Here is a 22,423-nt window from a genome sequence, read left to right on the forward strand (position 1 = left end):
ATGACAGGCGACCGGAAGCTCGGGGTCACCCTTACGGACTGACCGGAGGTGTTCCGCAAAGTAGTCACCCATCTGCATTTGGTCTCCCCAATGTAGAGGAGACCACATCATGAGCAGCGAATACAGTATACTAGATTGCAAGAAGTACAAGTAAATCGCTGTTTCACCTGGAAGGGGTGTTTGGGGCCCTGGACAGTGGGAAGTGGGGGGGGGGGGGGCGGGAGGTATAAGGGCAGGTGTTGCATCTCCTGTGCTTGCACGGGAAGGTGCCGGGCGAAGGGGAAGGGGTGCTGGGGGTGATAGAGGAGTGGACTAGGGTGTCTCAGAGGGAGCGGTCCCTACGGAATGCTGAAAGGGGAGGGGAAGATGCGTTTGGTGGTGGGATCACGTTGGAGGTGGCAGAGGATGATCCATTGAATATGGAGGCTGGTGGGGTGAAAGGTGAGGACAAGGGGAACCCCATTGTGGTTCCGGGAGGGAGGGGCAGGGGTGAGGGCAGAAGTGCAGGAGGTAGAACGGACATGGTAGAGGGGAAATCCTCGGTTAAGGAAAAAGGAAGACATGTCTGAAGCACTGGTGTGGAAGGTGGCATCGTCGGAGCAGATGCGGCGGAGACGGAGAAACTGGGAGAATGGAATAGAGTCCATACAGGAGGCGGGGTGGGAAGAAGTGTAGTCCAGGTAGCTGTGGGAGTCAGTGGGCTTGTAGTGAATGTTGGTCAATAATCTATCCCCGGAGACGGAGAAGTCGAGGAAGGGAAGGGAAGAGTTGGAGATGGACCAAGTGAAGGTGAGGGAAAGGTGGAAATCACCCCCCAGCACCCCTTCCCCCAGCACCTTCCCGTGCAAGCGCAGGAGATGCAACACCTGCCCTTATACCTCACCCCTTCCCACTGTCCAGGGCCCCAAACACCTCTTCCAGGTGAAACAGCGATTTACTTGTACTTCTTGCAATCTAGTATACTGTATTCGCTGCTCCGGATGTGGTCTCCTCTACATTGGGGAGACCAAACGCAGATTGGGTGACCGATTTGCGGAACACCTCCTTTCAGTCTGTAAGGGTGACCCCGAGCTTCCGGTCGCCTGTCATTTCAATTCACCACTCCATTCCCACTCAGACCTCACCGTACTCGGGCTCTTGCATTGTTCCACGGAAGCTCAGCGCAAGTTCGAGGAACAGCACCTCATCTTCCGATTAGGCACTTTACAGCCTTCCGGACTCCATATAGAGTTCAACAATTTCAGATCATAACCTCGGCCCCTATTATATTTTATATATTTTTTATCCACACTTTTGGTTTGTGCCTTTTCCTTTTTTTCTCTCGCCCACATGGCAGCTGTCTTTTACTCTGCCAGCGCATTTCACACTTCATCTAGAGCCATTGTTTGTTTCTTTACTTGTCCTATTACCATCTCGTCTTGCCTTGAATATCTCAATGTCTCTCCACCTCTCCCAGACCTTCCCTTTTGTTCTGTCATCCCCTCCCCCATTTCCCAGCCCCCAAACTTGCTTCTTAATCTGTTTCATTTCCTGCTTTTTTCTCAGTGTTGACAAAGGGTCTTCGACCTGAAACGTTAACTCTGTTTCTCTCTCCACGGATGTTGCCTGGCCTGCTGAGTTTTTCCAGCATTTTCTGTTGTTATTTCAGATTTCCAGCATCTGCAGTATTTTGCTATCGTAATAGTGCAAGAAGTATTGAATTAGCTTTGGACAGAACTATGCTGCTAGCCTAGATATTCCAACTGGGCAATTGGTGCCGTCTGATACATCACACAAATGGCCATTATTAATGGATGGAACTTGACAATGAATTTCAGCAGGCTGTTTGACCACGAGGGTCATCACAGCAGAGCCAGATTCTGCCATTATCTGATGTCCACACACACACACACACACTTCCATTAAGGGCTACTAGGTAGCAATCAGAAGCAGGAACCCTGGCCGATTTCCCTCTTTCCTAATTCAGATGCACTAAAACCAATTGTAGCGGCCTTTCTGCCAGATCAGCTGAGATTAGCTAACCCAGCAAAAGCCGTGGATCAACCCTGGGATCTTCTAGGTCTGTATGGTTTATTTGCTCACTGCATAAACTCACTAGCCATTAGGAGAACTAAAGATTCCTCTAAAGAATGAATAAGGGCAGACCATCGATTGAGGACCAGGAAAAGGTTGACTCTAAGTTCATTTTCAGATCAGTGTTCAGAAGATAGAGCTGCATGAGGGTTTCAGACTCTGTTTATAAGGTAGTTAAGAACAAAAGAAATAGGAGCAGGAGTAGGCCATACGGCCCCACGAACCTGAACATTCAATAAGATTATGGCTGATCTTCTACACAACTCCACTCTCCCGCCCTATCCTCATATCCCTTGATTCCCTTAGTGCCCAAAAGTCTATCGATCTCAGTCTTGAATATACTTAAATGACTGAGCATCCACAACCCTCTTGGTGTAGAGAATTCTGAACATTCACAACCCTCAGTGAAGAAATTTCTCTTCATCTCAGTCCTAAATGGCCAATCCCTTATCCTGATACTATGACCTCTAGTTCTAGACTCTCCAACCAGGGGAAAACAGCCTCAACATCTACCCTGTCAAGCCCCTTAAGAATTTTATATGTTTCAATGAGATCACCTCTCATTCTTCTAAACTCCAGAGAATATAGGCCCATTCTACTTGATCTCTCCTCATAGGGCAGCCCTCGTATCCAAGGAATCGATGTAGTGAACCTATGTTACACCCTGTCTAAGGCAAGTATAGCCTTCCTAAGGTAAGGAGACCACAACTGAACACAGTTCTCCTGATATGGTCTCACCAAACCCTTATATACTTGCAGCAAGACTCCCTTACTCTTGTACTGCAACCCCCCTTGCAAGAAAGGCTGACATACCATTTGCCTTCCTAATTGTTTGCTGCACCTGCATATTAACTTCTGGTGATTTGTGTACAAGGACACCCAAATCCCTCCGAATACCAACATTTACAAGTCTCTCACCTTTTTTAAAACAATATTCTGTTTTTCTATTCCTATCAAAGGGGATAATTTCACATTTCCACACATTATACTCCATCTGCCACCTTCTTGCCCAATCACTTAACTGGTCCATATCCCTTTGAAGCCTCTTTGCGTCCTCCTCACAGCTTACTTACTCATCTAGCTTTGTAGGTTATGGGATCATACACTTACCTGGTGTTAAAAGATCTGTGGATTTCTCAGGTGGGAATTCATCAATATTTGATGTTGGGATATTGAAAGCTGTCACATAGTAATGGGTTGCTGGAGCAACAGGAGAGACAGTATAATGAAACTGCCACTTGAAAAAGGAAGAAATGTTTAATTAACAAGGTATTATATTTCAGGAAAGCTTACAGTATTTACAATGTCCTGTACAATCCTAAAAAAAATCTGAAATGCAGTGTATCCCATAATAGACTGATGAAAGAAAGAGGAATATTGTTTTTATATATACAAACACAAGGATCCTCTGAGAATACATGTCCGAAACCAATAATCATTTAAAAATTCAGAATTTCCTACAGTAATGTGTTGCAATTAGTGTCCCTCATTTGTATAATCAAGTTTGAAAGAATGGAATTACTGTAGAAGCTAATTATATTTAATGAATTCCTGTCTAACGACAAGTATACATCATTTTATAAATGTTAGCTTATCCTGGTATAATGCATGTTAAATGTATAAGAAAATCTGTATAACTCACTGGTTGACCTTGAGGATTGCTTCCATTTTTGAATGATGCATTGTAATTGCATTGATAACAGAACCTTTGTTGACTTTGAATGCATATCATAGTAGCTCTAAGTTCTTGAATACTTCCTGGAAAAATAAATCACTTTTAGAAGATCTGAAGAATATAACAATAACTTGCACTTCTATGGCACCCTTATTGCAATAAAATGTCCTACGGCATAATTAAAAAAAGTACTCAAAGTATAATTCATCCAAATATTGGTGACCTCGCCAAAATTTTCTGAATTGGATGAACCTTTAAATTAAGTGAATGGAATTCTACCAACATATACACACTCTTACTTTAAAATTGATTTTGTTTTCTTTGATTTATTATGCACTATATCTGTCCGTCTGATGTGATTACGTAATCTATTAGGGAAGTCCAGAAGCATGCAAATAATGAATAAAAGGCCTGTATCTGTGACAACCAGATTTTCTTTTCAAACTTTTGTTCACTTTTTTTTAACAATTTGATCTGATAGAGAAGCAGGTTGCAGCCATCACACAAGCATGTTTGTAGGTTTTTGATCCTAAAAGGCAATTCCAGGAAAAAAAATTAAATTTGGAAAATTCATCAGGCCCAATGATCAAAACCAATTTTACACCTTTTATGTAGTCCATACAGGAAGTCTCAACAGCAACTTGTATATATTAAACAAAACAATAAATGGCCAAGAGAAAGTTTGGGGAAAAAAAATCAGATCTCTCACCGGCTTTTGAATTTAAACCATTTTTCTCCCCTCTGCTCCTCTCCTCACCTGAATTATGTTTATTGTTTGCTGGAGTACAGTACCATAGATGCTTTAACCTGTGGTACCTCACTCACATGCCTATTCTTCATCTGTGAACCCTGTCAAGTAATTGGAGCATTACAGCCAAGCCCAGTTCGCCCAAAAAATACATACACACACACAACAGGTGTATTTGGATAGCAAGCAACAGCAGGAGCCCTCGATGATTTTCCCTCCCTAATCTGGGGTGCTGTGTGTAGTGTCCGCGTATCAATAATACACGGACTGCAGGAGAATAACAACAACAGGTATTTACTGAACAGAGGGTAAGCTTAACCTGAAAGTACAGAAGCCTGCTATGGCTTTATATACAGGTGTGGTCACTGCCGGTACTACAGTATAAAGTCAGTTCTCTCTTAAAGGTACATACACAACACTGTGATCAATTGTAGCGCATTAACCATGGCCTCATCGGAGATCTGCCAAATCACCACAAGCCAGGAAATGAACAGGTCTTCCTGTTCTGCATGGTTCAGCTACTCTTTGCATCAGCCAGTTGAATCCTTGGGGAGCATCACATCCCTCTTAATTTTATATATAGTTATTAAAACAAAAAAAGCTATTTATAATATATTAACGCCAGTAATTTTCATGATCGCAGTAATGAAAACCCCACCGTCTTATAAATCATGAGACAAACTTTTAAAAATGACATGATTTTTTACCAAATCTTGTTTCTTTTTTCTCAAACATAAACCAATATAGATTGACAGTTTGTTTATAAACCTCATTAGTGGCTTTATTTAATCTTGAACAGGTCACAAATCTTTACAAAAACTATATTACTGCATCTGAAAATGCTTTACAAGAAGTTTAAAAAAAAATCCTACCCATTATCACCACACTGCTATGCATCTCAGTTTAAGGTTACGATGACTAATATAATAATAATTAGTTATATAATTAAGCAGATATATTTATGGCTTGGGCCACCTGCCAGCAGGAAGAGGCGAGCATTCCGCCCAGTGCCCGTCTGTTTGATGCCTGATGTTAAAATCAAGCCTCAACACTCCTGTGAACCAAAACCAAAACCTACGCTATTATACATGCTGTGTCTGAGATAGTCCAGAAGTAACCATACATTTTATCGTTTTTGGGGCACCACCATAAACTCTGCTCCTCATCACTGACTCCATCCTCCTCCCCAGCCTCTCATTCAGGCGGAACCAGACATTGCAAGAGCTTGACCAAAGCTGAGCTCCAAACACTACAACTTCTTGTTTCGAGCTCTGCAACACTATCCGTTTCTGCTCCTACCTCAACTCCTACACTGCTGAAACCCTTTATCCATGCTTTTGTCACCGACAGAATATTTTTCTCCAATGCCCTCTTTCTGGCTCTGATTCTCCAACCTCCATAATTTCTGACTTGTCCAAAACGTAGCCACTCGTATTCTTTTCTGCACTCAGTCCTGTTCACCACTTATCCCCATTTTCACAAACTAACTTTGGCTGTGTGTCCAACACTTTTTAAATTTAGAATCTTTGTCGGTGTCTTCAAATCCTTCACGACTCAACCCAACTTTCTGCAACCTCCTCCAGTTTTATACCCGCTGCTGCATCATTTAGCCTTTTGACTCTGGGCTTTTGTGCGTTCCCAGTCCCTTCCCCTCAGGTTGGGGTACCCGAGACCATCGGCCAGGAGCAACACCGTCCCGGGGCCGGCTCCCAGCAACTTTCAGGATCAAATTAAAGAAAATATTACCATCTTGGCTGATGATCCAGCTGATATTAAGCACTGGAAGCTGACTTTCTTCAGACAGTTGTACTTTAAGATCTGAAAGATCTGAAGGGGTGTTCTCATGTGATATTGTCCACTCCGGCGGAGGTTCATTAACTAAACAAAAAGTACTCTTTCAGATTGTTGCAAGCAATTATACACAATTGATACACTATATGTTGACATTAAAACGAATATAATTCACAAGCAGGATATTTGAAAATCGATCCCATAAATGCAATATATAACGGCAGTGAACGCAGGATTTTTTTTGGCATATTAGGTGGCATCGTTTCAGGATGAAGCTAAGGAAAACCGTAACAGGAATATATGTGTGTGAAATTTGATCCTGGAACTTGCTGGGAGCAGAGAGAGGTGAAAATTTGTACAGGGATATCAATAAACTTTTATTAACCTTTATATTGCAGGGAAGGAATACACATATTGCATCGGTTAACAAAACTGAATACCACTGGCTTCCCAATGAACAAAGAGGTTAAATCAAACACCATATATCTGCGCTTCGGGAACTGATTTAGCTGTTGCAACCAATTTTAGAACAAGTAAAACATAAAGTTAAGACAAGGGGAGAAACACAAGGAAGAAAGCAATGGTATGGCAATCAATTCCACAATAGATTTTCAAACTGGGGATCCCAGACCCTGAGGATCTAGGGTCTACAAGGTCAAATTTATCAGATTTATATATTTGTTGACTTACTAGCACATTGTTTCTTTTGCTGTATGCCAGTAAAATTCTGTAATGATAATACTTAATCTTTTTATAGTTAATACTGTTTTTTGGAATTTAGAACAGTGCATCAAAATCTGCAGCAAATCACCACATAGAAAAGTTTGAAAAACACTGAATTACACCACAATGTCCTCCCTACGATTACTCCTCCTTCCCAAGAGGGATGTTCAAGTATGTTAAGTGTTCTGTAGTGACAGCTAGTTCCACTAACTATTAAATCACATTTTCTGAATTGCTGAAACAGACTGGGGTGTGGATGGTATCAATCTATTATCTAACTAAAAACCCTGAAGGATAAGCTTGATTGAGTTTATTCAGTAAGTAAAGTCATACAGATCAGGAAAAATCCAGATTCGATCCCCCGCCCTCCTCAAACTTCAACTCATCCAAATCTCTGCAGCTCGTATCCCATTGCTGAACTGACCCGAAGGTCTTCTCAGGGGGGAAGAGAGGGAGACTGGGGAATGGTGGGAGAGCAAAGAGCGAGAGAGACTGGGTATGGGGCCCAGTGTTACCTGCACAGCCGAGAGCAGCAGCAGCATGGTGAGTGGGAGCAGCCAGTAAAATGTTGAGTGAAACCTGGGGGTAAATAGTGAAAGATTGTTTCCACTAGTGAACAAATGGGGAACAAGGCAATGAAGACCAAGGATTCTCACTGAAAGAACAAAGGAGGACGGTTTTTGAATTGAGTGCCATTAGACCATGGGATGCTTCACTCAAATGACTTGAGAGACAAGAACATCATTTAAAAGGGAATGGGCTAAGTATTTGAAAAGGAGGAATACAAAAGAATCTGCGGGGAAATGGGGTTACAGGACAGAGTTCCAACACCGGCACGAGCACGGAGGGCTGAATAGCCTCCTCCTGTGCTGTCATTTCTATAATTCTATGGAAACTCTCTTTATTGACTCCAAGCCCAGGGAGTAGTTTAGAAATGTTGATGTTGAGCTGAGTTTAGGACGATGTGCCTTGTGGGAAGTGCCCTTTGTGCAATCTCTCAGTTTGGTTCAGGTTGGTCTGTGCCGTGCAGTTTTGATGTATGAAATCCCAGTATAGATTGGGTCTGATCGAGACTCCCAATTCAGAGTTGTCACCTTCACACAGAACCCGAGTCCAAACCAGAAACCAAGAAGATATGGAGAGAGATCAGGCTTGTTTAAAGATGCATCAACTGGGGAGTCAAGACCGCACCAAATGCAGTGCAGGGGAATTCTGGCTGTAGTTACAGGGTGAAAATCAGTGAGTTATAAGATTACTACTGGTTACAGGTAAGATGTTGGAGCATTACACCTATTAATACCAGTTACATATAGACCATCAGTGAGGGGATTCATTGGTTAGGGGAACAGACAGGCGTTTCTGTGGACGCAGACATGACTCCAGGATGGTATGTTGCCTCCCTGGTGCCAGGGTCAAGGATGTCATCGAGTGGCTGTAGGACACTCTGGGTGGGTGGGTGGGTGGGTGGGTGGGGGGGTAAACAGCCAGAGGTCGTTATCCATAGCGGTACCAACGACATAGGCAGAAAGAAAGATGAGGTCCTGCAGGCAGACAATAGGGAGCTAGGAAAGAGATTAAAAAGCAGGACCTCAAAAAGGTAGTAATCTCCGGATTACTCCCGGTGCCACGTGCTAGTGAGTACAGGAATAGGAGGAGAGAGCAGATGAATGCGTGGCTGGAGAGATGCTGCAGGAGGGGAAAGCTTTAGATTCCTGAGGCACTCGGACCGTTTCTGGGGAAGGTGGGACCTGTACAAGCCGGACGGGTTACACCTCAACAGAGCCGGGACCAATATTCTTGCGGTGAGGTTTGCTAGTGTTGTTGGGGAGGGTTTAAACTAGCTTGGCAGGGGGATGGGCACCAGCATATAGGAGTAGAAATGAGGATTAAGGTACATAAAAGAGTGAGTGTGTTGGATAGTACTAGAGGCGGAAGTAATACCATTAGATAGGAGCAGACTAAGAAAGACTACGAAAAATTCAAAAATGGGTTTAGAATTCATGTACGTAAATGCACAAAGTGTGGTGAATAAGGTTGGTGAGCTACAAGCACAATTACCTGTGTGGCAATATGATGTGGCAATAATGGAAACGTGGCTTAAAAACAGTGAAGACTGGGCACTTAATAGTCAAAGGGTACAAGGTGTTCAGAAATGATAGGGAAGAAGAAAAGGGAGGTGGGGTGGCAGTGCTGATTAAGAAAGACATTGTAGTGTTGGAGGGGAGGATGTTCTTGAGGGGACAAGGACAGAATCCATTTGGTTAGAGTCGAGGAGCAAAAATGGTATGATCACGCTATTGGGGGTATTCTACAGGCCTCCAAATAGTGAGAAGGAGGTAGAGGAACAAATCTGCAGGGAAATCACAGAGATATGCAAGAGCTAAAGAGTGGTGATTTTGGGGGACTTTAATTACCCAAATATCATTTGGGATAATGCTCGGGTAAAGGGAAAGGAAGGGGAGAAATTTCTGAAATGTGTTCAGGAGAATTTCCTTGACCAGTATGTTCTTGGCCCAACTAGGAAGGACACATTGCTGGATCTGGTGCTGGGGAATGAGATGGGCCAGGTCGACCAAGTGTCTGCGGGAGAATACTTGGGTACGAGTGATCATCGTATCCTAAGATTTAGATTAGCAACGGAGAGGAGCAAGGAACAATCTAAAGTGGAACTTCTAAACTGGAATGCGAAAGGAACTAACCAGGGCAAAATGCAAAACAAGACTGACAGGAAAAACTAACGGAACAATGGGTGATCTTTAAAAAAAGAGATGTTCCAAGTACAGGCTAGGTACATTCCAACAAGAGGGAAGGGTAAGGGAACTAAATAAAGGGCTCCTTGGATGACAAGGGAGATAGAGAGGATAATGAAACAAAAATAGAGGATATATGATGCATGTCAGGTGAATTCTTCAAGGGAGAACCAGACCAAATACAATAAGTTGAGAGCGGAAGTGAAGATGAAAGTAAGATTGGCAAAGAGAATATGAGAGTAGAATGGCAGTTAACATAAAAGAGAACCCAAAAATCTTCTACTGGCATGTAAACAGTAAGCGGGTAGTAAGGCGGGGTGGGGCCTATTAGAGACAAAGGTGGTGATATATGCTTAGAGGCGCAGGGCAGGGCTAGAATACTCAATGAGTACTTCGTATCGGTGTTTACTAAGGAGATGGATGCTGACAAAATATTGGTAGAACTGGAAAAGGGGTGAAAATTGATAGACAGGGTGTACTAGAAAGGCTGGGTATGCATAGAGTGGATAAGTCACCTGGGCCAGATGGCTTGTATACCAGGTTACTAAGGGAACTGGGGGAGGAGATAGCAGAAGGACGTGCCATAATTTTCCAATCTTCCCTAGATGCGGGGGAGGTGCCAGAGGATTAGAAAGTGGCAAATGTGACACCATTGTTCAAGAAAGGGTGCAAGGACAATCCTAGTAACTACAAGCCGGTCAGTTTAACATCAGTGGTGGATAAAGTTTTAGAAACAATACTCAAGGAAAAAATTAATGGGCATTTGGAGAGGTTTAAGCTAATTAAGGAGAGCCAACATGGATTTGTAAAAGGCAGATCCTGTTTGACTAATCTAATTGAATTTTTTGATGAAGTAACAGGGAGGATTGATGAAGGGAATGCAATGGATGTTGTCTACATGGATTTTTGGAAGGTATTTGACAAAGTACCACATAGAAGGCTGGTTAACAACATTGAGGCTTAAGGAATAGGTGGGTCAGTGGCAGCTTGGATAAGGAATTGGCTTAAGGACAGAAAAGAGCAAGTTGTGGTAAATAGCTGTTTTTCAGACTGGAGGATGGTAGACAGTGGTGTTCCCCAAGGGTCAGTGCTGGGGCCACTGCTTTATATATATAAAAATAAATGACCTGGATATTGGAATACAGAGTAGAATGTCTAAATTTGCCAATGACACCAAACTTGGGGGTGTGGCAAACAGTGAGGATGATGCCAATCGACTGCAACAGGACATAGAAAGGCTAGCAGAATGGGCAGACAAGTGGCAGATAGAATTTAATACAGAGAAGTGTGAGGTGATGATTTTGGCAGAGGGAACAGGGAGAGGCAATATACACTTAATGGCACAGTTTTAGAGTGTGCAGCGACAGAAGGACCTGGAAGTTAATGTACATAGGTCCCTCAAGGTGGTGGGACATAATGAGAGAGTGGTTAGCAAAGCATATGGGATCTTGGGCTTCATAAATAGAGGTATTGAGTACAAAAGTAGAGAAGTTATGCTGAACCTTTATAAAGCACTGGTTAGGCTACAACTGGAGTATTGCGTCCAGTTCTGGTCACCACACTTTAGGAAGGACGTGAAGGCATTTGAGAGGGTGTAGAGGAGATTTAGCAGAATGGTTCCGGGGATGGGGGATCTTAGCTACAAGGACAGGTTGGAGAAGCTGGATTTGTTTTCATTGGAGCAAAGGAGGTTGAGGGGTAATTTGATAGAGGTGTACAAGATTATGACTGGTTTGGATAGGCTAGAAGCAGAAAGGCTGTTCCCACTAGTTGATGGTACAAGGACTAGGGGACACAGATTTAAGGTTTTGGGCCAGAGATACAGGGGGGATGTGAGGAAAAACTTTTTTACGCAGCGAGTGGTGAGGACCTGGAACTCACTGCCGACGGAAGTGGTGGAAGCGGAGACACTCAATGTTTTCAAGGGGAGACTGGATAGGCACTTGAGGGAAATAAACTTGCAGGGCTACGGGAATAGAGCGGGGAAATGGGACTGACTGGATTGCTCTACAGAGAGCTGGCACAGACTTGATGGGCCAAATGGCCTCCTTATGTGCCGTTATGACTCTATGAGTTATTGTATTACTGATGGTTATGAGAAGAATTTGAGTGTTACCAGTAAAACTATTAGTTATTGGTGCAATTTCAGTGAGTTACAGTTGGAATCAAAGTTCCTCCCACCTCTGGTTTCCCCCTTGCGAATCCCCCCAACCCCACCTTTGTTATCTCTTCTTCCCTGCCCTTCATTTCCCTTCTTCTCCTGCTTGCGGGTGGCCTCCTGGTGTGAGGTAATACATTTTGGTAGGAAGAATGAGGAGAGACCATACATACTAAATGGTACAATTTTAAAGGGGGCGCAAGAAGAGAGAGACCTGGGGATGTCTGTGCACAAATCTTTGAAGGTGGCAGGACAGGTTAACAAAGCAGTTAATAAAGTATATGGGATCCTGGGCTTTATAAATAGAGGCAGAGAGTACAAAAGCCAGGAAGTTACGCTAAACCTATATAAAACATTAGTCGGCCCCAGCTGGAGTATTATGTCCAATTCTGGGCACCACACTTTAGGAAGGATGTGAAGGCTTTGGAGAGGATACAGAAGAGATTTACTAGAATGGTTCCAGGGATGAGCGATTACAGTTACATGGATAGACTAGAGAAGCTGAGGTTGTTCTCCCTGGGGCAGAGATGGCTAAGAGGAAATTTGATAGAGGTGTTTGAAATCACGAAGGGTTTAGATAGAGTAAAGAAGGAGAAACTGCTTCCAATGGCTGATGCGTCAATATCGAGAGGGCACAGATTTAAGGTGATTGGCAAAAGAACCAGAGGCGACATGAGGAAAAGCTTTTTTACACAACAAGTGGTTCGGATTTGGAATGCACTGCCTGATAGTGTGGTGGATACAGATTCAATAGTAGCCTTCAAAAAGGGAATTGGATAAATACTTGAAGGAGAAAAAAATTGCAGGGATATGGGGAAAACAGCGAGGGAATGGAATGAACTGGATTGCTCTTCGAAAGAGCTGGCGCAGACTCGATGGGCTGAATGGCCTTCTGTGGGGAACCAAGGGTCTAGTGAAAATGAGGAACTTAAAAAAATTAGTATTAGTAAAGAAGTAGTACTAGAGAAATTAATGGGACTAAAAGCCAACAAATCCCCTGGACCTGATGGCCTACATCCTAGGGTTTTAAAAGAGGTGGCTACAGAGATAGTGGATGCATTTATTTTGATCTTCCGGAATTCCCTAGATTCTAGAACGGTCCCTGCAGATTGGAAAGTAGCAAATGTAACTACGCTGTTCACGAAAGGAGGGAGAGAGAAAACAGGGAACAATAGACCAGTTAGCCTGCTATCAGTAGTAGGGAAAATGCTAGAATCTATTATTAGGGACAAGGTAACAGGCACTTAGAAAATCATAATATGATTGGGCAGAGTCAACATGGATTTATGAAAGGGAAATCGTGTTTGACAAATCTAATAGTGTTTTTTGAGGTTGTAACTAGCAGGGTAGATAAGGGGGAACCAGTGGGTGTAGTATATTTGAATTTTCAGAAAGCATTCGATAAAGTGCCACACAAGAGATTATTGCATAAAATTAGGACTCATGGGATTGGGGGTAATATATTAGCATGGATTGATGATTGGTTAACGGACAGAAAACAGAGAGTAGGAATAAACGGGTCATTTTCGGGTTGGCATGCTGTAACTAGTGGGGTACTGCAAGGATCAGTACTTGGGCCTCAGCTATTTACTATTTATATCAATGACTTAGATGAAGGGGCCAAGTGTAATGTATGAAGTTTGCTGATGATACAAAGCTGGATGGGAAGTAAGTTGTGAGGAGGATGCAAAGCTGCAAAGGGATATAGACAGGTTAAGTGAGTGGGCAAGAACATGGCAGATGGAAAATAATGTGGAGAGATGTGAAGTTATCCATTTTGGTAGGATAAATAGAAAAACAGAATATTTTTTAAATGGTGAGAGATTGGGAAATGTTGGAATTTATAGGATCCTGTGTGTCCTTGTACATGAATCACTGAAAGTTAACATGCAGGTACTGCAAGAAAATAGGAAAGCAAATGGTATGTTATCCTCCAATCCTTTTGTAATAAAAGGTTAAGAGTAAAGAAGTCTTACTGCAATTATATAGGGCCTTGGCAAGACCACCCCTGGAGTATTGTGTACAGTTTTGGTCTCCTTACCGAAGGAAGGATATACTTGCCTTAGAGGGAGCGTGGTGATTCCTGGGATGGGGGGGGATTGTCCTATGAGGAGAGATTGAGGAGACTAGGCCTAGAATTTAAAAGAATGAGGTGATTTCATTGAAACATAAAATTCTTACAGGGCTTGACAGGGAGGAGGTTTCCTCTGGCTGGGAACTCCAGAACCAGGGGGTCGCAGTCTCAGAATAAGGGGTCGGCCATTTAAGACTGAGATGAGGAAAAATTTCTTCACTCAAAGGGTTGTGAATCTTTGTAATTCTCTACCCCAAAGGGCTGTGGATGCTCAGTCGTTAAGTATATTCAAGACAGAGATCGATAGATCTTTGGATATTAAGGGAATTAAGGGATATGGGGATAGTGCGGGAAGGTGGAGTTGAGGTAGAAGATCAGCCATGTTCTTATTGAATGCCGGAGCAGGTTCGAAGGGCCAAATGGCCTACTCCTTCTCCTATTTCTTATATTCTTATGTTCTGTGCTGTACTATTCAATGATTTGTTAACTTATTGCACAACAGCTGCTGGCGCGAAACCACAAGCAAAGATACTCAACTACAGGGGACCCAATTTTTATAAGGTAAATTCAATAATATTTGCAGATGTCACATGGTCAGACATCCAGGAATATTTCCAACCAGAGTTAGTAATCCTTTTGGTCAGCTTTGATGGACTTTTGATGTGAGAACATTGATTGTAACATGACATGAGATCAAATTAGCTCCATGCATTTAGTAGGCCCGAAGTGGAGCCAGTAATCTAGTGACAGTTTGCAAAACCCACAATAAAAGTGGGTCTACACTGCCATTGGAACAAAGCTGGACCATTTTTGTTTTCAAAAATAGCTAATGATGAGGAATGCGCATTTACTGTCAGCTGTACTGTAACAATACAAGAGCTCCTCAAGTCAAACATTCATTGTTGCATCAGGAGCCGAGGATGGAGAGGGGAAAATCTGCAGCAGGAGGAGTGAGATTAGAACTGAAGGAGTAGGAGGGGAACAGACTAAAACCAAGCTTGTTTAAGTGGAATGATCAATTAACTTTGTTAAGAACAGCTGTCAGTGCGTGTCCACATAGGATGCGCATCCCAATTTCCTGTATGTGCAGCCGGAGGACAAGACTCCCCATCGGCAGCGTGAACTTGGAATATTGGTCCTTATTTGTATAAACATGTATCTTAAGCTTTAGACCTAGGTATCTTGAGCTTTTTTTCCTGTGCATTAATACATATACGTACAACTTTGCGAATTAATAATAAAGATGCACACTTACATTGCTTTCTTTCACAGGTCATCTGTCAACAGGAAAAAAAAGTGTTTATTTCAAGAGGTGAATTGAAAGGGAATATATGCTATTATCCACTTCAAGTACAATTCATGCTATATGGTGCACAAAAAATGTAGCTGGAGCAAGGAAGTTCCAAAGTCATGCTTCAAAGTATATTTTGAATTAATGAATGGGTGTGTGCTTAATTTTACTTCAGAGGTTAGATTTTTAAATGTGAAATAAAGTCAATAAGGTTGGTCACTATAGCGTCAGCGGCGGGAGGAATTTCAGCGGCGGCGGTGATATAAAAAGGTCCCAGAGACCAGGTAGGCCTCAGAGCGTACTAATCTCCAATCTCAGAGAGGGAGAGAAGTAAAAAGTCATCAAAGTGTGACGTCACCAGAAAGCAGGTAAGTGATTGGTTGGGTTTCTAAAGTGTGGTATAGTGGGGACTGTTTATAAACCAGGGCCGTTAAATATACCATTTAACTGTAGTGTAATTGGTGGGATTGATTTGATTTAATTTAATTGCAATTAATTAAAGGGTAAGTCATGGCAGGACAGCCGGGTGCCGTGGTATGCTCGTCCTGCGCTATGTGGGAACTCAGGGACACTTCCTGTGTCCCTGACAACTATGTGTGTAGGAAGTTATCCAGCTGCAGCTACTGGCAGACCGCATTGCGGTGCTGGAGCTGTGATTGGATACATACTGGACCATTCGCAAGGCTGAGGATGTCGTGGATATCACGTTTGATCAGTTGGTCACACCGCAGGCAAAGGTTGGACAGGCAGAAAGGGAATGGGTGACCAACAGACAGAGTACTAGGCACAGGCAGGTAGTGCAGGGTTCCCCTGTGGACATCCTCCTCTCAAACAGATACACCACTTTGAGTACTGTTGGGGGGGGGGGGGGGGGGGGGGGTGGCTTATCAGAGGAAGGCAGCAGCAGCCAACTTCCTGGCACCAGGGGTGGCTCTGCTGCACAGGACGGGAGGAAAAAGAGGGGTAGAGCTATAGTAATAGGGGATTCTATTGTAAGGGAAATAGATAGGCGTTTCTGCGGCCGCAAACGAGACTCCAGGATGGTGTGTTGCCTCCCTGGTGCAAGGGTCAAGGATGTCTCAGAGCGGCTGCAGAACATCTTGGTAGGGGAGGGTGAACAGCCAGTTGTCGTGGTGCATATAGGTACCAACGATATAGGTAAAAAGCAGGATGAGGTCCTAAAAGCTGAATATAGGGAGTTAGGAGGTAAATTTAAAAAATAGGACCTCAAAAAGATAGTAATCTCAGGATTGCTACCAGTGCCACGTGCTAGTCAGAGTAGAAATAGAAGGATATTTCAGATGAATACGTGGCTAGAGGAATGGTGCGAGGGGGAGGGATTCAAATTCCTGAGACATTGGAACCGGTTCTGGGGGAGGTGGGACCAATTCAAACCGGACGGTTTGCACCTGGGCAGGGCCGGGACCGATGTCCTAGGGGGAGTGTTTGCTAGTGCTCTGGGGGAGGGTTTAAACTAAAATGGCAGGGGGTTGGGAACCTGAGCAGGGGGACAGAGGAAAGGGAAACAAGGATAAAAGCAAAAGATAGGAAGTAGAAAAACAAAAAAGTGGCAGTCAGAGAAATCAACGGTTTAAATCAAACATGGCCACAGTAAATAATAATTTTAATAGGTCTAAGAGCGTTAAAAAAAAAAGCCTGAAGGCTTTGTGTCTTAATGCGAGGAGCGTTCGTAATAAGGTGGATGAATTAGCTGCGCAAATAGAGGTAAATGAATATGATTTGATTGGGATTACGGAAACATGGCTCCAGGGTGGCCAAGGCTGGGAACTCAACATCCAGGGGTATTCAATATTCAGGAAAGATAGGCAAAAAGGAAAGGGAGGTGGGGTAGCATTGCTGGTTAAAGAAGGGATTAACACAATTGTAAGGAAGGATATTAGCTCTAATGATGTGAAATCTGTATGGGTAGAACTGAGAAATACCAAGGGGCAGAAAACGTTAGTGGGAGTGGTATATAGACCTCCAAACAGTAATGCGGAGGTTGGGGATGGCATTCAAAGGGAAATGAGAGAAGCATGCAATAAGGGCACAGCAGTCATCATGGGTGACTTTAATCTACATATAGATTGGGCTAACCAAATTAGTAACAATACTGTGGAGGAGGAAGTCCTGGAGTGTTTACAGGATGGTTTCCTGGACCAATATGTTGAGGAACCAACCAGAGATCAGGCCATCTTAGACTGGGTATTATGTAACGAGAAAGGATTAATTAGCAATCTTGTTGTACGAGGCCCCATGGGTCGGAGCGATCATAATATGATCGAATTCTTCATTAAGATGGAGAATGAAGTAGTCGACTCAGAGACTAGGGTCCTAAATTTAAATAAAGGAAACTACGATGGTCTGAGGCGCGAGTTGGGTAGGATTGATTGGGGAATGTCACTCAAAGGGTTGACGGTGGATAGGCAATGGCAAACATTCAAAGACCGCATGGATGAACTACAGAATTTGTTCATCCCAGTTTGGCATAAAAATAAAACAAAAAAGGTGACTCAACCGTGGCTAACAAGGGAAATTAGGGATAGCATAAGATCCAAGGAGAGGACATATAAATTGGCCAGAAAAAGCAGTTAACTTGAGGATTGGGAGCAGTTTAGGATTCAACAAAGGAGGACAAAGGGATTAATTGAGAAAGGGAAAATAGAATGAGAGTAAGCTTGCAGGGAACATAAAAACTGACTGTAAAAGCTTTTATAGATATGTGAAGAGAAAAAGATTGGTGAAGTCAAGCGTAGGTCCCTTGCAGTCAAAATCAGGGGAATTTATAATGGGGAACAAAGAAATGGCAGACCAATTAAATACATATTTTGGTTCTGTCTTCACAAAGGAGGACACAACCTCCCAGAGATGTCGGGGAACGTAGGGTCTGATGAAAGGGAGGAACTGAAAGAAATCAGTAATTGTAGGGAAATAGTGTTAGGGAAATTGATGGGATTGAAGGCCGATAAATCCCCAGGGCCTGATAATCTACATCCTAGGGTACTTAAGGAAGTGGCCCTAGAAATAGTAGATGCATTGCTGATCATCTTCCAACATTCGATAGAATCTGGAACAGTATCCATGGATTGGAGGGTAGCTAGTGTTACCCCACTATTCAAAAAAGGTGGTAGAGAGAAAACGGGGAATTACAGACCGGTAAGCCTGACATCGGTAGTGGGGAAAATGCTAGAGTCCATTATAAAAGATGTAATAGCGGAGCACATGGAAAACAGTGACAGGATCGGACAAAGTCAATATGGATTTACAAAAGGTAAATCGTGCTCGACTAATCTACTGGAATTTTTTGAGGATGTAACTGGTAAAATAGATAAGGGAGAACCAGTGGATGTGGTGTATTTGGCCTTTCAGAAGGCTTTCGATAAGGTCCCGCATAAGAGATTAGCGTGTAAAGTTAAGGCATATGGGATTGGGGGCAAGGTATTGACTTGGATAGAGAACTGGTTGGCAGACAGAAAGCAAATAGTTGGAATAAACGGGTCTTTTTCCAAGTGGCAGGCAGTGACAAGTGGGGTACCGCAGGGATCGGTCCTTGGACCCCAGCTATTCACAATATATATTAATGATCTAGACAAGGTAACTAGATGTAATATCTCCAAATTTGCAGATGACACAAAGCTGGGTGGGCGTGTGTGCTGTGAGGAGGATGCCGAGAAACTCCAGGATGATTTGGACAGGTTGGGTGATTGGGCAGAAGCATGGCAGATGCAATATAACGTGGATAAATGTGAGGTTATCCACTTTGGTGGCAAAAACAGGAAGGCAGATTATTATCCGAATGGCAATAGATTGGGAGAAGGGGAAGTGCAATGAGACCTGGGTGTCTTTGTGCACCAGTCGCTGAAGGTAAGCATGCAGGTGCAGCAGGCGGTTAAGAAGCCAAATGGTATTTTGGAATTCGTAGCGAGGGGGTTTGAGTACAGGAACAAGGCTGTCTTGCTGCAGTTGTACAGGGCCTTGGTGAGACCACATCTTGAGTATTGTGTGCAGTTTTGGTCACCTTCTCTGAGGAAGGATGTTCTTGCCATGGAAGGAGTGCAGCGAAGATTCACCAGGCTGATACCTGGGATGGCAGGAATGACGTATGAGGAGAGATTGGGTCGATTGGGCATGTACTCGCTGGAGTTTAGAAGAATGAGAGGGGATCTCATTGAAACTTATAAAATTCTGACAGGACTAGACACAGGAAGGATGTTCCCGATGTTTAGGGAGTCCAGAACCAGGGGTCACAGTCTAAGGATAAGGGGTAGGCCATTTAGGACAGAAATTAGAAGGAATTTCTTCAGCCAGAGTGTGGTGAACCTGTGGAATTCTCTACCACAGAAGGCAGTAGAGGCCAATACATTAAATATATTCAAGAAGGAGTTGGATATATTTCTTAAGGCTAAAGGGATCAAGGGGTATGGGGAGAAAGCAGGGACTGGGTACTGAATTTGGATGATCAGCCATGATCGCATTGAATGGCGGAGCAGGCTCGAGCGGCCGAATGGCCTACTCCTATCTTCTATGTTTCTATATAGTACTTTAAATGAGACATTCAAATTATGTGACTAGACCTCCTCACTTTTTACTGAGAATTCATAGATTCAATAGATGTTTATACAATCATGCTAACAAACAGCTCCATCAATATTTTACTGAGTATTCCTTAATGCTGCTAGCAACTTGTGCATTTGTGATCAGTTGCTACCAACCTTGCACATGAAAAATCTTCCTTCATATAATTTAAAACACATGCAAGGCGAGCAATTTAAGTTCCTACCTTTTCCAAAGGCGGCCGCACATGTCATTAAAATATCCTTGCTGCACTGTTGGGCAAGTGCTGAAAATGAGATGGTCTGCGCTTTGAAACATGGCAGGCGTATAGGTTAGCAGGCTATGTCATGCAATGGAAATGCTCACGGAACAGGAAGACTCCCTGGTAATGGTCCAACCCTCAAGGTAACCTCAAATCTAAACGTACTAAAAAGTTTTTTTTTACGGTTCTACAGAGCATGATACCCATGACTGACAAATTACAAATTGAAAAAAGCCAACTGAAAGAAGTGTGTGTGTGTGCAGCCCAGTGGACTGATGTGGACATTACAGTGTAACGCCCCCCAGCAACCGCTGCACAGGGATGTGAAGACGAATCGTTACTGACTTGACTCCAAAGTGATATCGTACACTTGATAATAAAGTTTTTTAAGCAATGTAAATAATAGTAAAGTGGGATTTTGGTCCTAAAATAATTGAATCAGATATTTTAAGTAATTTTAAATTATTAGACTGTCACCTGCCTTGTAGCAATAAAGCAACTGGATCCAATGCTAACACTAGTAGTCCTTAGATTCACATTTGTCTGTATCATCACCAACCAGCTCATAACACACTTCAGAAGATGAATCCATTTAGTTTTTCTTATATTACTATACAAAGTCACATAGAAAACAACCGGATTACCGCTTTTCTTAAAACGAGAGATTTGATATGAATATTATTTAAATCCCACACAGTGCAATGAATTGGTTAATTAACCAACAAATAGTTGAAGATTTTTTGTCTCTGATTTACGAAAATTATGGAAACCATCAAAAGCTTATTTAAAATACTAGTGGTAAAGTATGTAGAAATAATTTTAAAATGCTGTATAAAGTCACGAAAAATGCAAGCTTGAAAATACCAATATATTCCTGCTTTATACAATACATGACTCGAACGTTGGGAGTTTCTTTTTATCGCCTGTTGCCATAACTTAGATATAAAACTGTAAATTACTTCGAAACATCTGAAGAAAATCTGGATTAATTTACAAAAAAAAATCTTTCCGTACCGGTACAGAATCAGTTACCATACCGAGAACAGCAAAATACAGTAAAATGAAAGATACTGCGCTTGTCTTCATTACTGCGGGTGTGTTTTTCATGCTGAATTTCTCACTCACTCCGCTCGCAGCACTGAACACCTCTGAAATTACCTGCAGCATCTGGGACGTTTCATTACTCGTTGGCAGGAAATGTAATCGGGATCCTTGCTGACTAATTGATGACGTCACGTGTGATGCGAGTGGACCGTGGTCGATTCGTGAAACTGATCCCTAACGATTAGTTTGGGAGTTGCCTGTTCCCAGCAGTGTAAAAGTAACAACGCTCCATTTGTTACAACTCTCCCGGAAGTTGCTGCTCGCAGCCAGGGAGATCTCAGGGCTTTTAAATTTCACGCCGCAGCAGCAAACTCCCCCCCCCCCCAGGCCAATTATACAGTATATACATCTTGCGGTGCCCACTAGTTGTGGAAGGCATTGCGTGTACCAATGGAACACCGCATGGTCCCTCTCCAGCGCCATCCGGGCGTGGAGGGCGGGCAGCTAGAACAACCCTCCTTGGAGGTTCTTTGCATCTGGAACTGTGGATGGCTAAACAATTGCATTGGGCCTTAATGACTAACCTCCGTCTCCTCTTGGTTGAGAACGGCTGACGGCATGGTCAGCACTTTTACCAGCAGCGATGTAGCAGCCTGCCTGGAAAAAAAAGTCTAAAAAGAGACTTCACCGAATTATACTACTCGTGCAAAATGAAAATGGTGCAAGGCCATTTTATTGGAGGTAGCCTCCTTTACATAAGAACATAAGAAGTAAGAGCAGGAGTAGGCCATACACCCTTCGAGCCTGCTCCGCCATTCAATAAGATCATGGCAGATCATCGACCTCAACTCCACTTTCCAACCTGATCTCCATATCCCTTGATTCCTTCCCCTAGAGCCCAAAAATCTATCTATCTCAGCCTTGAATATACTCAAAGACTCAGCATTCACAGCCCTCTGGGGCAGAGAATTCCAAAGATTCACAACCCTCTGAGTGAAGAAATTCTTCCTCATTTCAGTCTTAAATGGCCAACCCCTTATCCTGAGACTATGCCCCCTAGTTCTAGACACTCCAGCCAGGGGAAACAACCTCTCAGCATCTACCCTGTCAATCCCCTTCAGAATCTTGTATGTTTCAATGAGATCACCTCTCATTCTTCTAAACTCCAGAGAATATAGGCTCATTCTACACAATCTCTCGTCATAGGACAGCCCTCTCATCCCAGGAATCAATCTGGTGAACCTTCGTTACACTGCCTCCAAGGCAAGTATATCCTTCCT

General features: G+C 43.1%; 2 protein-coding genes across 6 annotated transcripts in view; one reads left to right on the forward strand and one right to left on the reverse strand.

Annotated features, from left to right (window-relative positions):
• Nucleotides 1-20,614, forward strand: part of LOC147111105 (uncharacterized) — a 42,322-nt gene extending 21,708 nt beyond the window's left edge. The window contains exons 3-5 of one of the 2 annotated variants that reach the window (XM_086001656.1): nt 14,495-14,553; nt 15,265-15,304; nt 20,293-20,614. In XM_086001656.1, coding sequence (XP_085857782.1) covers nt 14,495-14,553; nt 15,265-15,304; nt 20,293-20,312 — 119 coding nt within the window. In that variant the 3' untranslated portion in view covers nt 20,313-20,614. The remainder of the gene's footprint in view (nt 1-14,494; nt 14,554-15,264; nt 15,305-20,292) is intronic. The other variant, XM_086001655.1, reaches the window with a different exon arrangement.
• il17rb (interleukin 17 receptor B) overlaps nt 1-21,504 on the reverse strand; it is a 46,637-nt gene extending 25,133 nt beyond the window's left edge. For 2 of the 4 annotated variants that reach the window (XM_086001651.1, XM_086001650.1), the window contains exons 1-5: nt 21,114-21,251; nt 15,248-15,269; nt 6,243-6,374; nt 3,716-3,831; nt 3,184-3,310 (exon numbers count right to left, since the gene is read on the reverse strand). In XM_086001651.1, the coding sequence (XP_085857777.1) occupies nt 3,184-3,310; nt 3,716-3,831; nt 6,243-6,374; nt 15,248-15,269; nt 21,114-21,206 (490 nt within the window). In that variant the 5' untranslated portion in view covers nt 21,207-21,251. The other 2 variants (XM_086001652.1, XM_086001654.1) reach the window with 2 other exon arrangements.
• Between the last annotated feature and the right edge of the window lie 919 nt (nt 21,505-22,423).

The sequence above is a fragment of the Somniosus microcephalus genome, chromosome 11, assembly GCF_052327205.1.
Source record: "Somniosus microcephalus isolate GS21.2 chromosome 11, FLI_Smic_1.0, whole genome shotgun sequence".
Taxonomy (NCBI): Eukaryota; Metazoa; Chordata; class Chondrichthyes; order Squaliformes; family Somniosidae; genus Somniosus; species Somniosus microcephalus.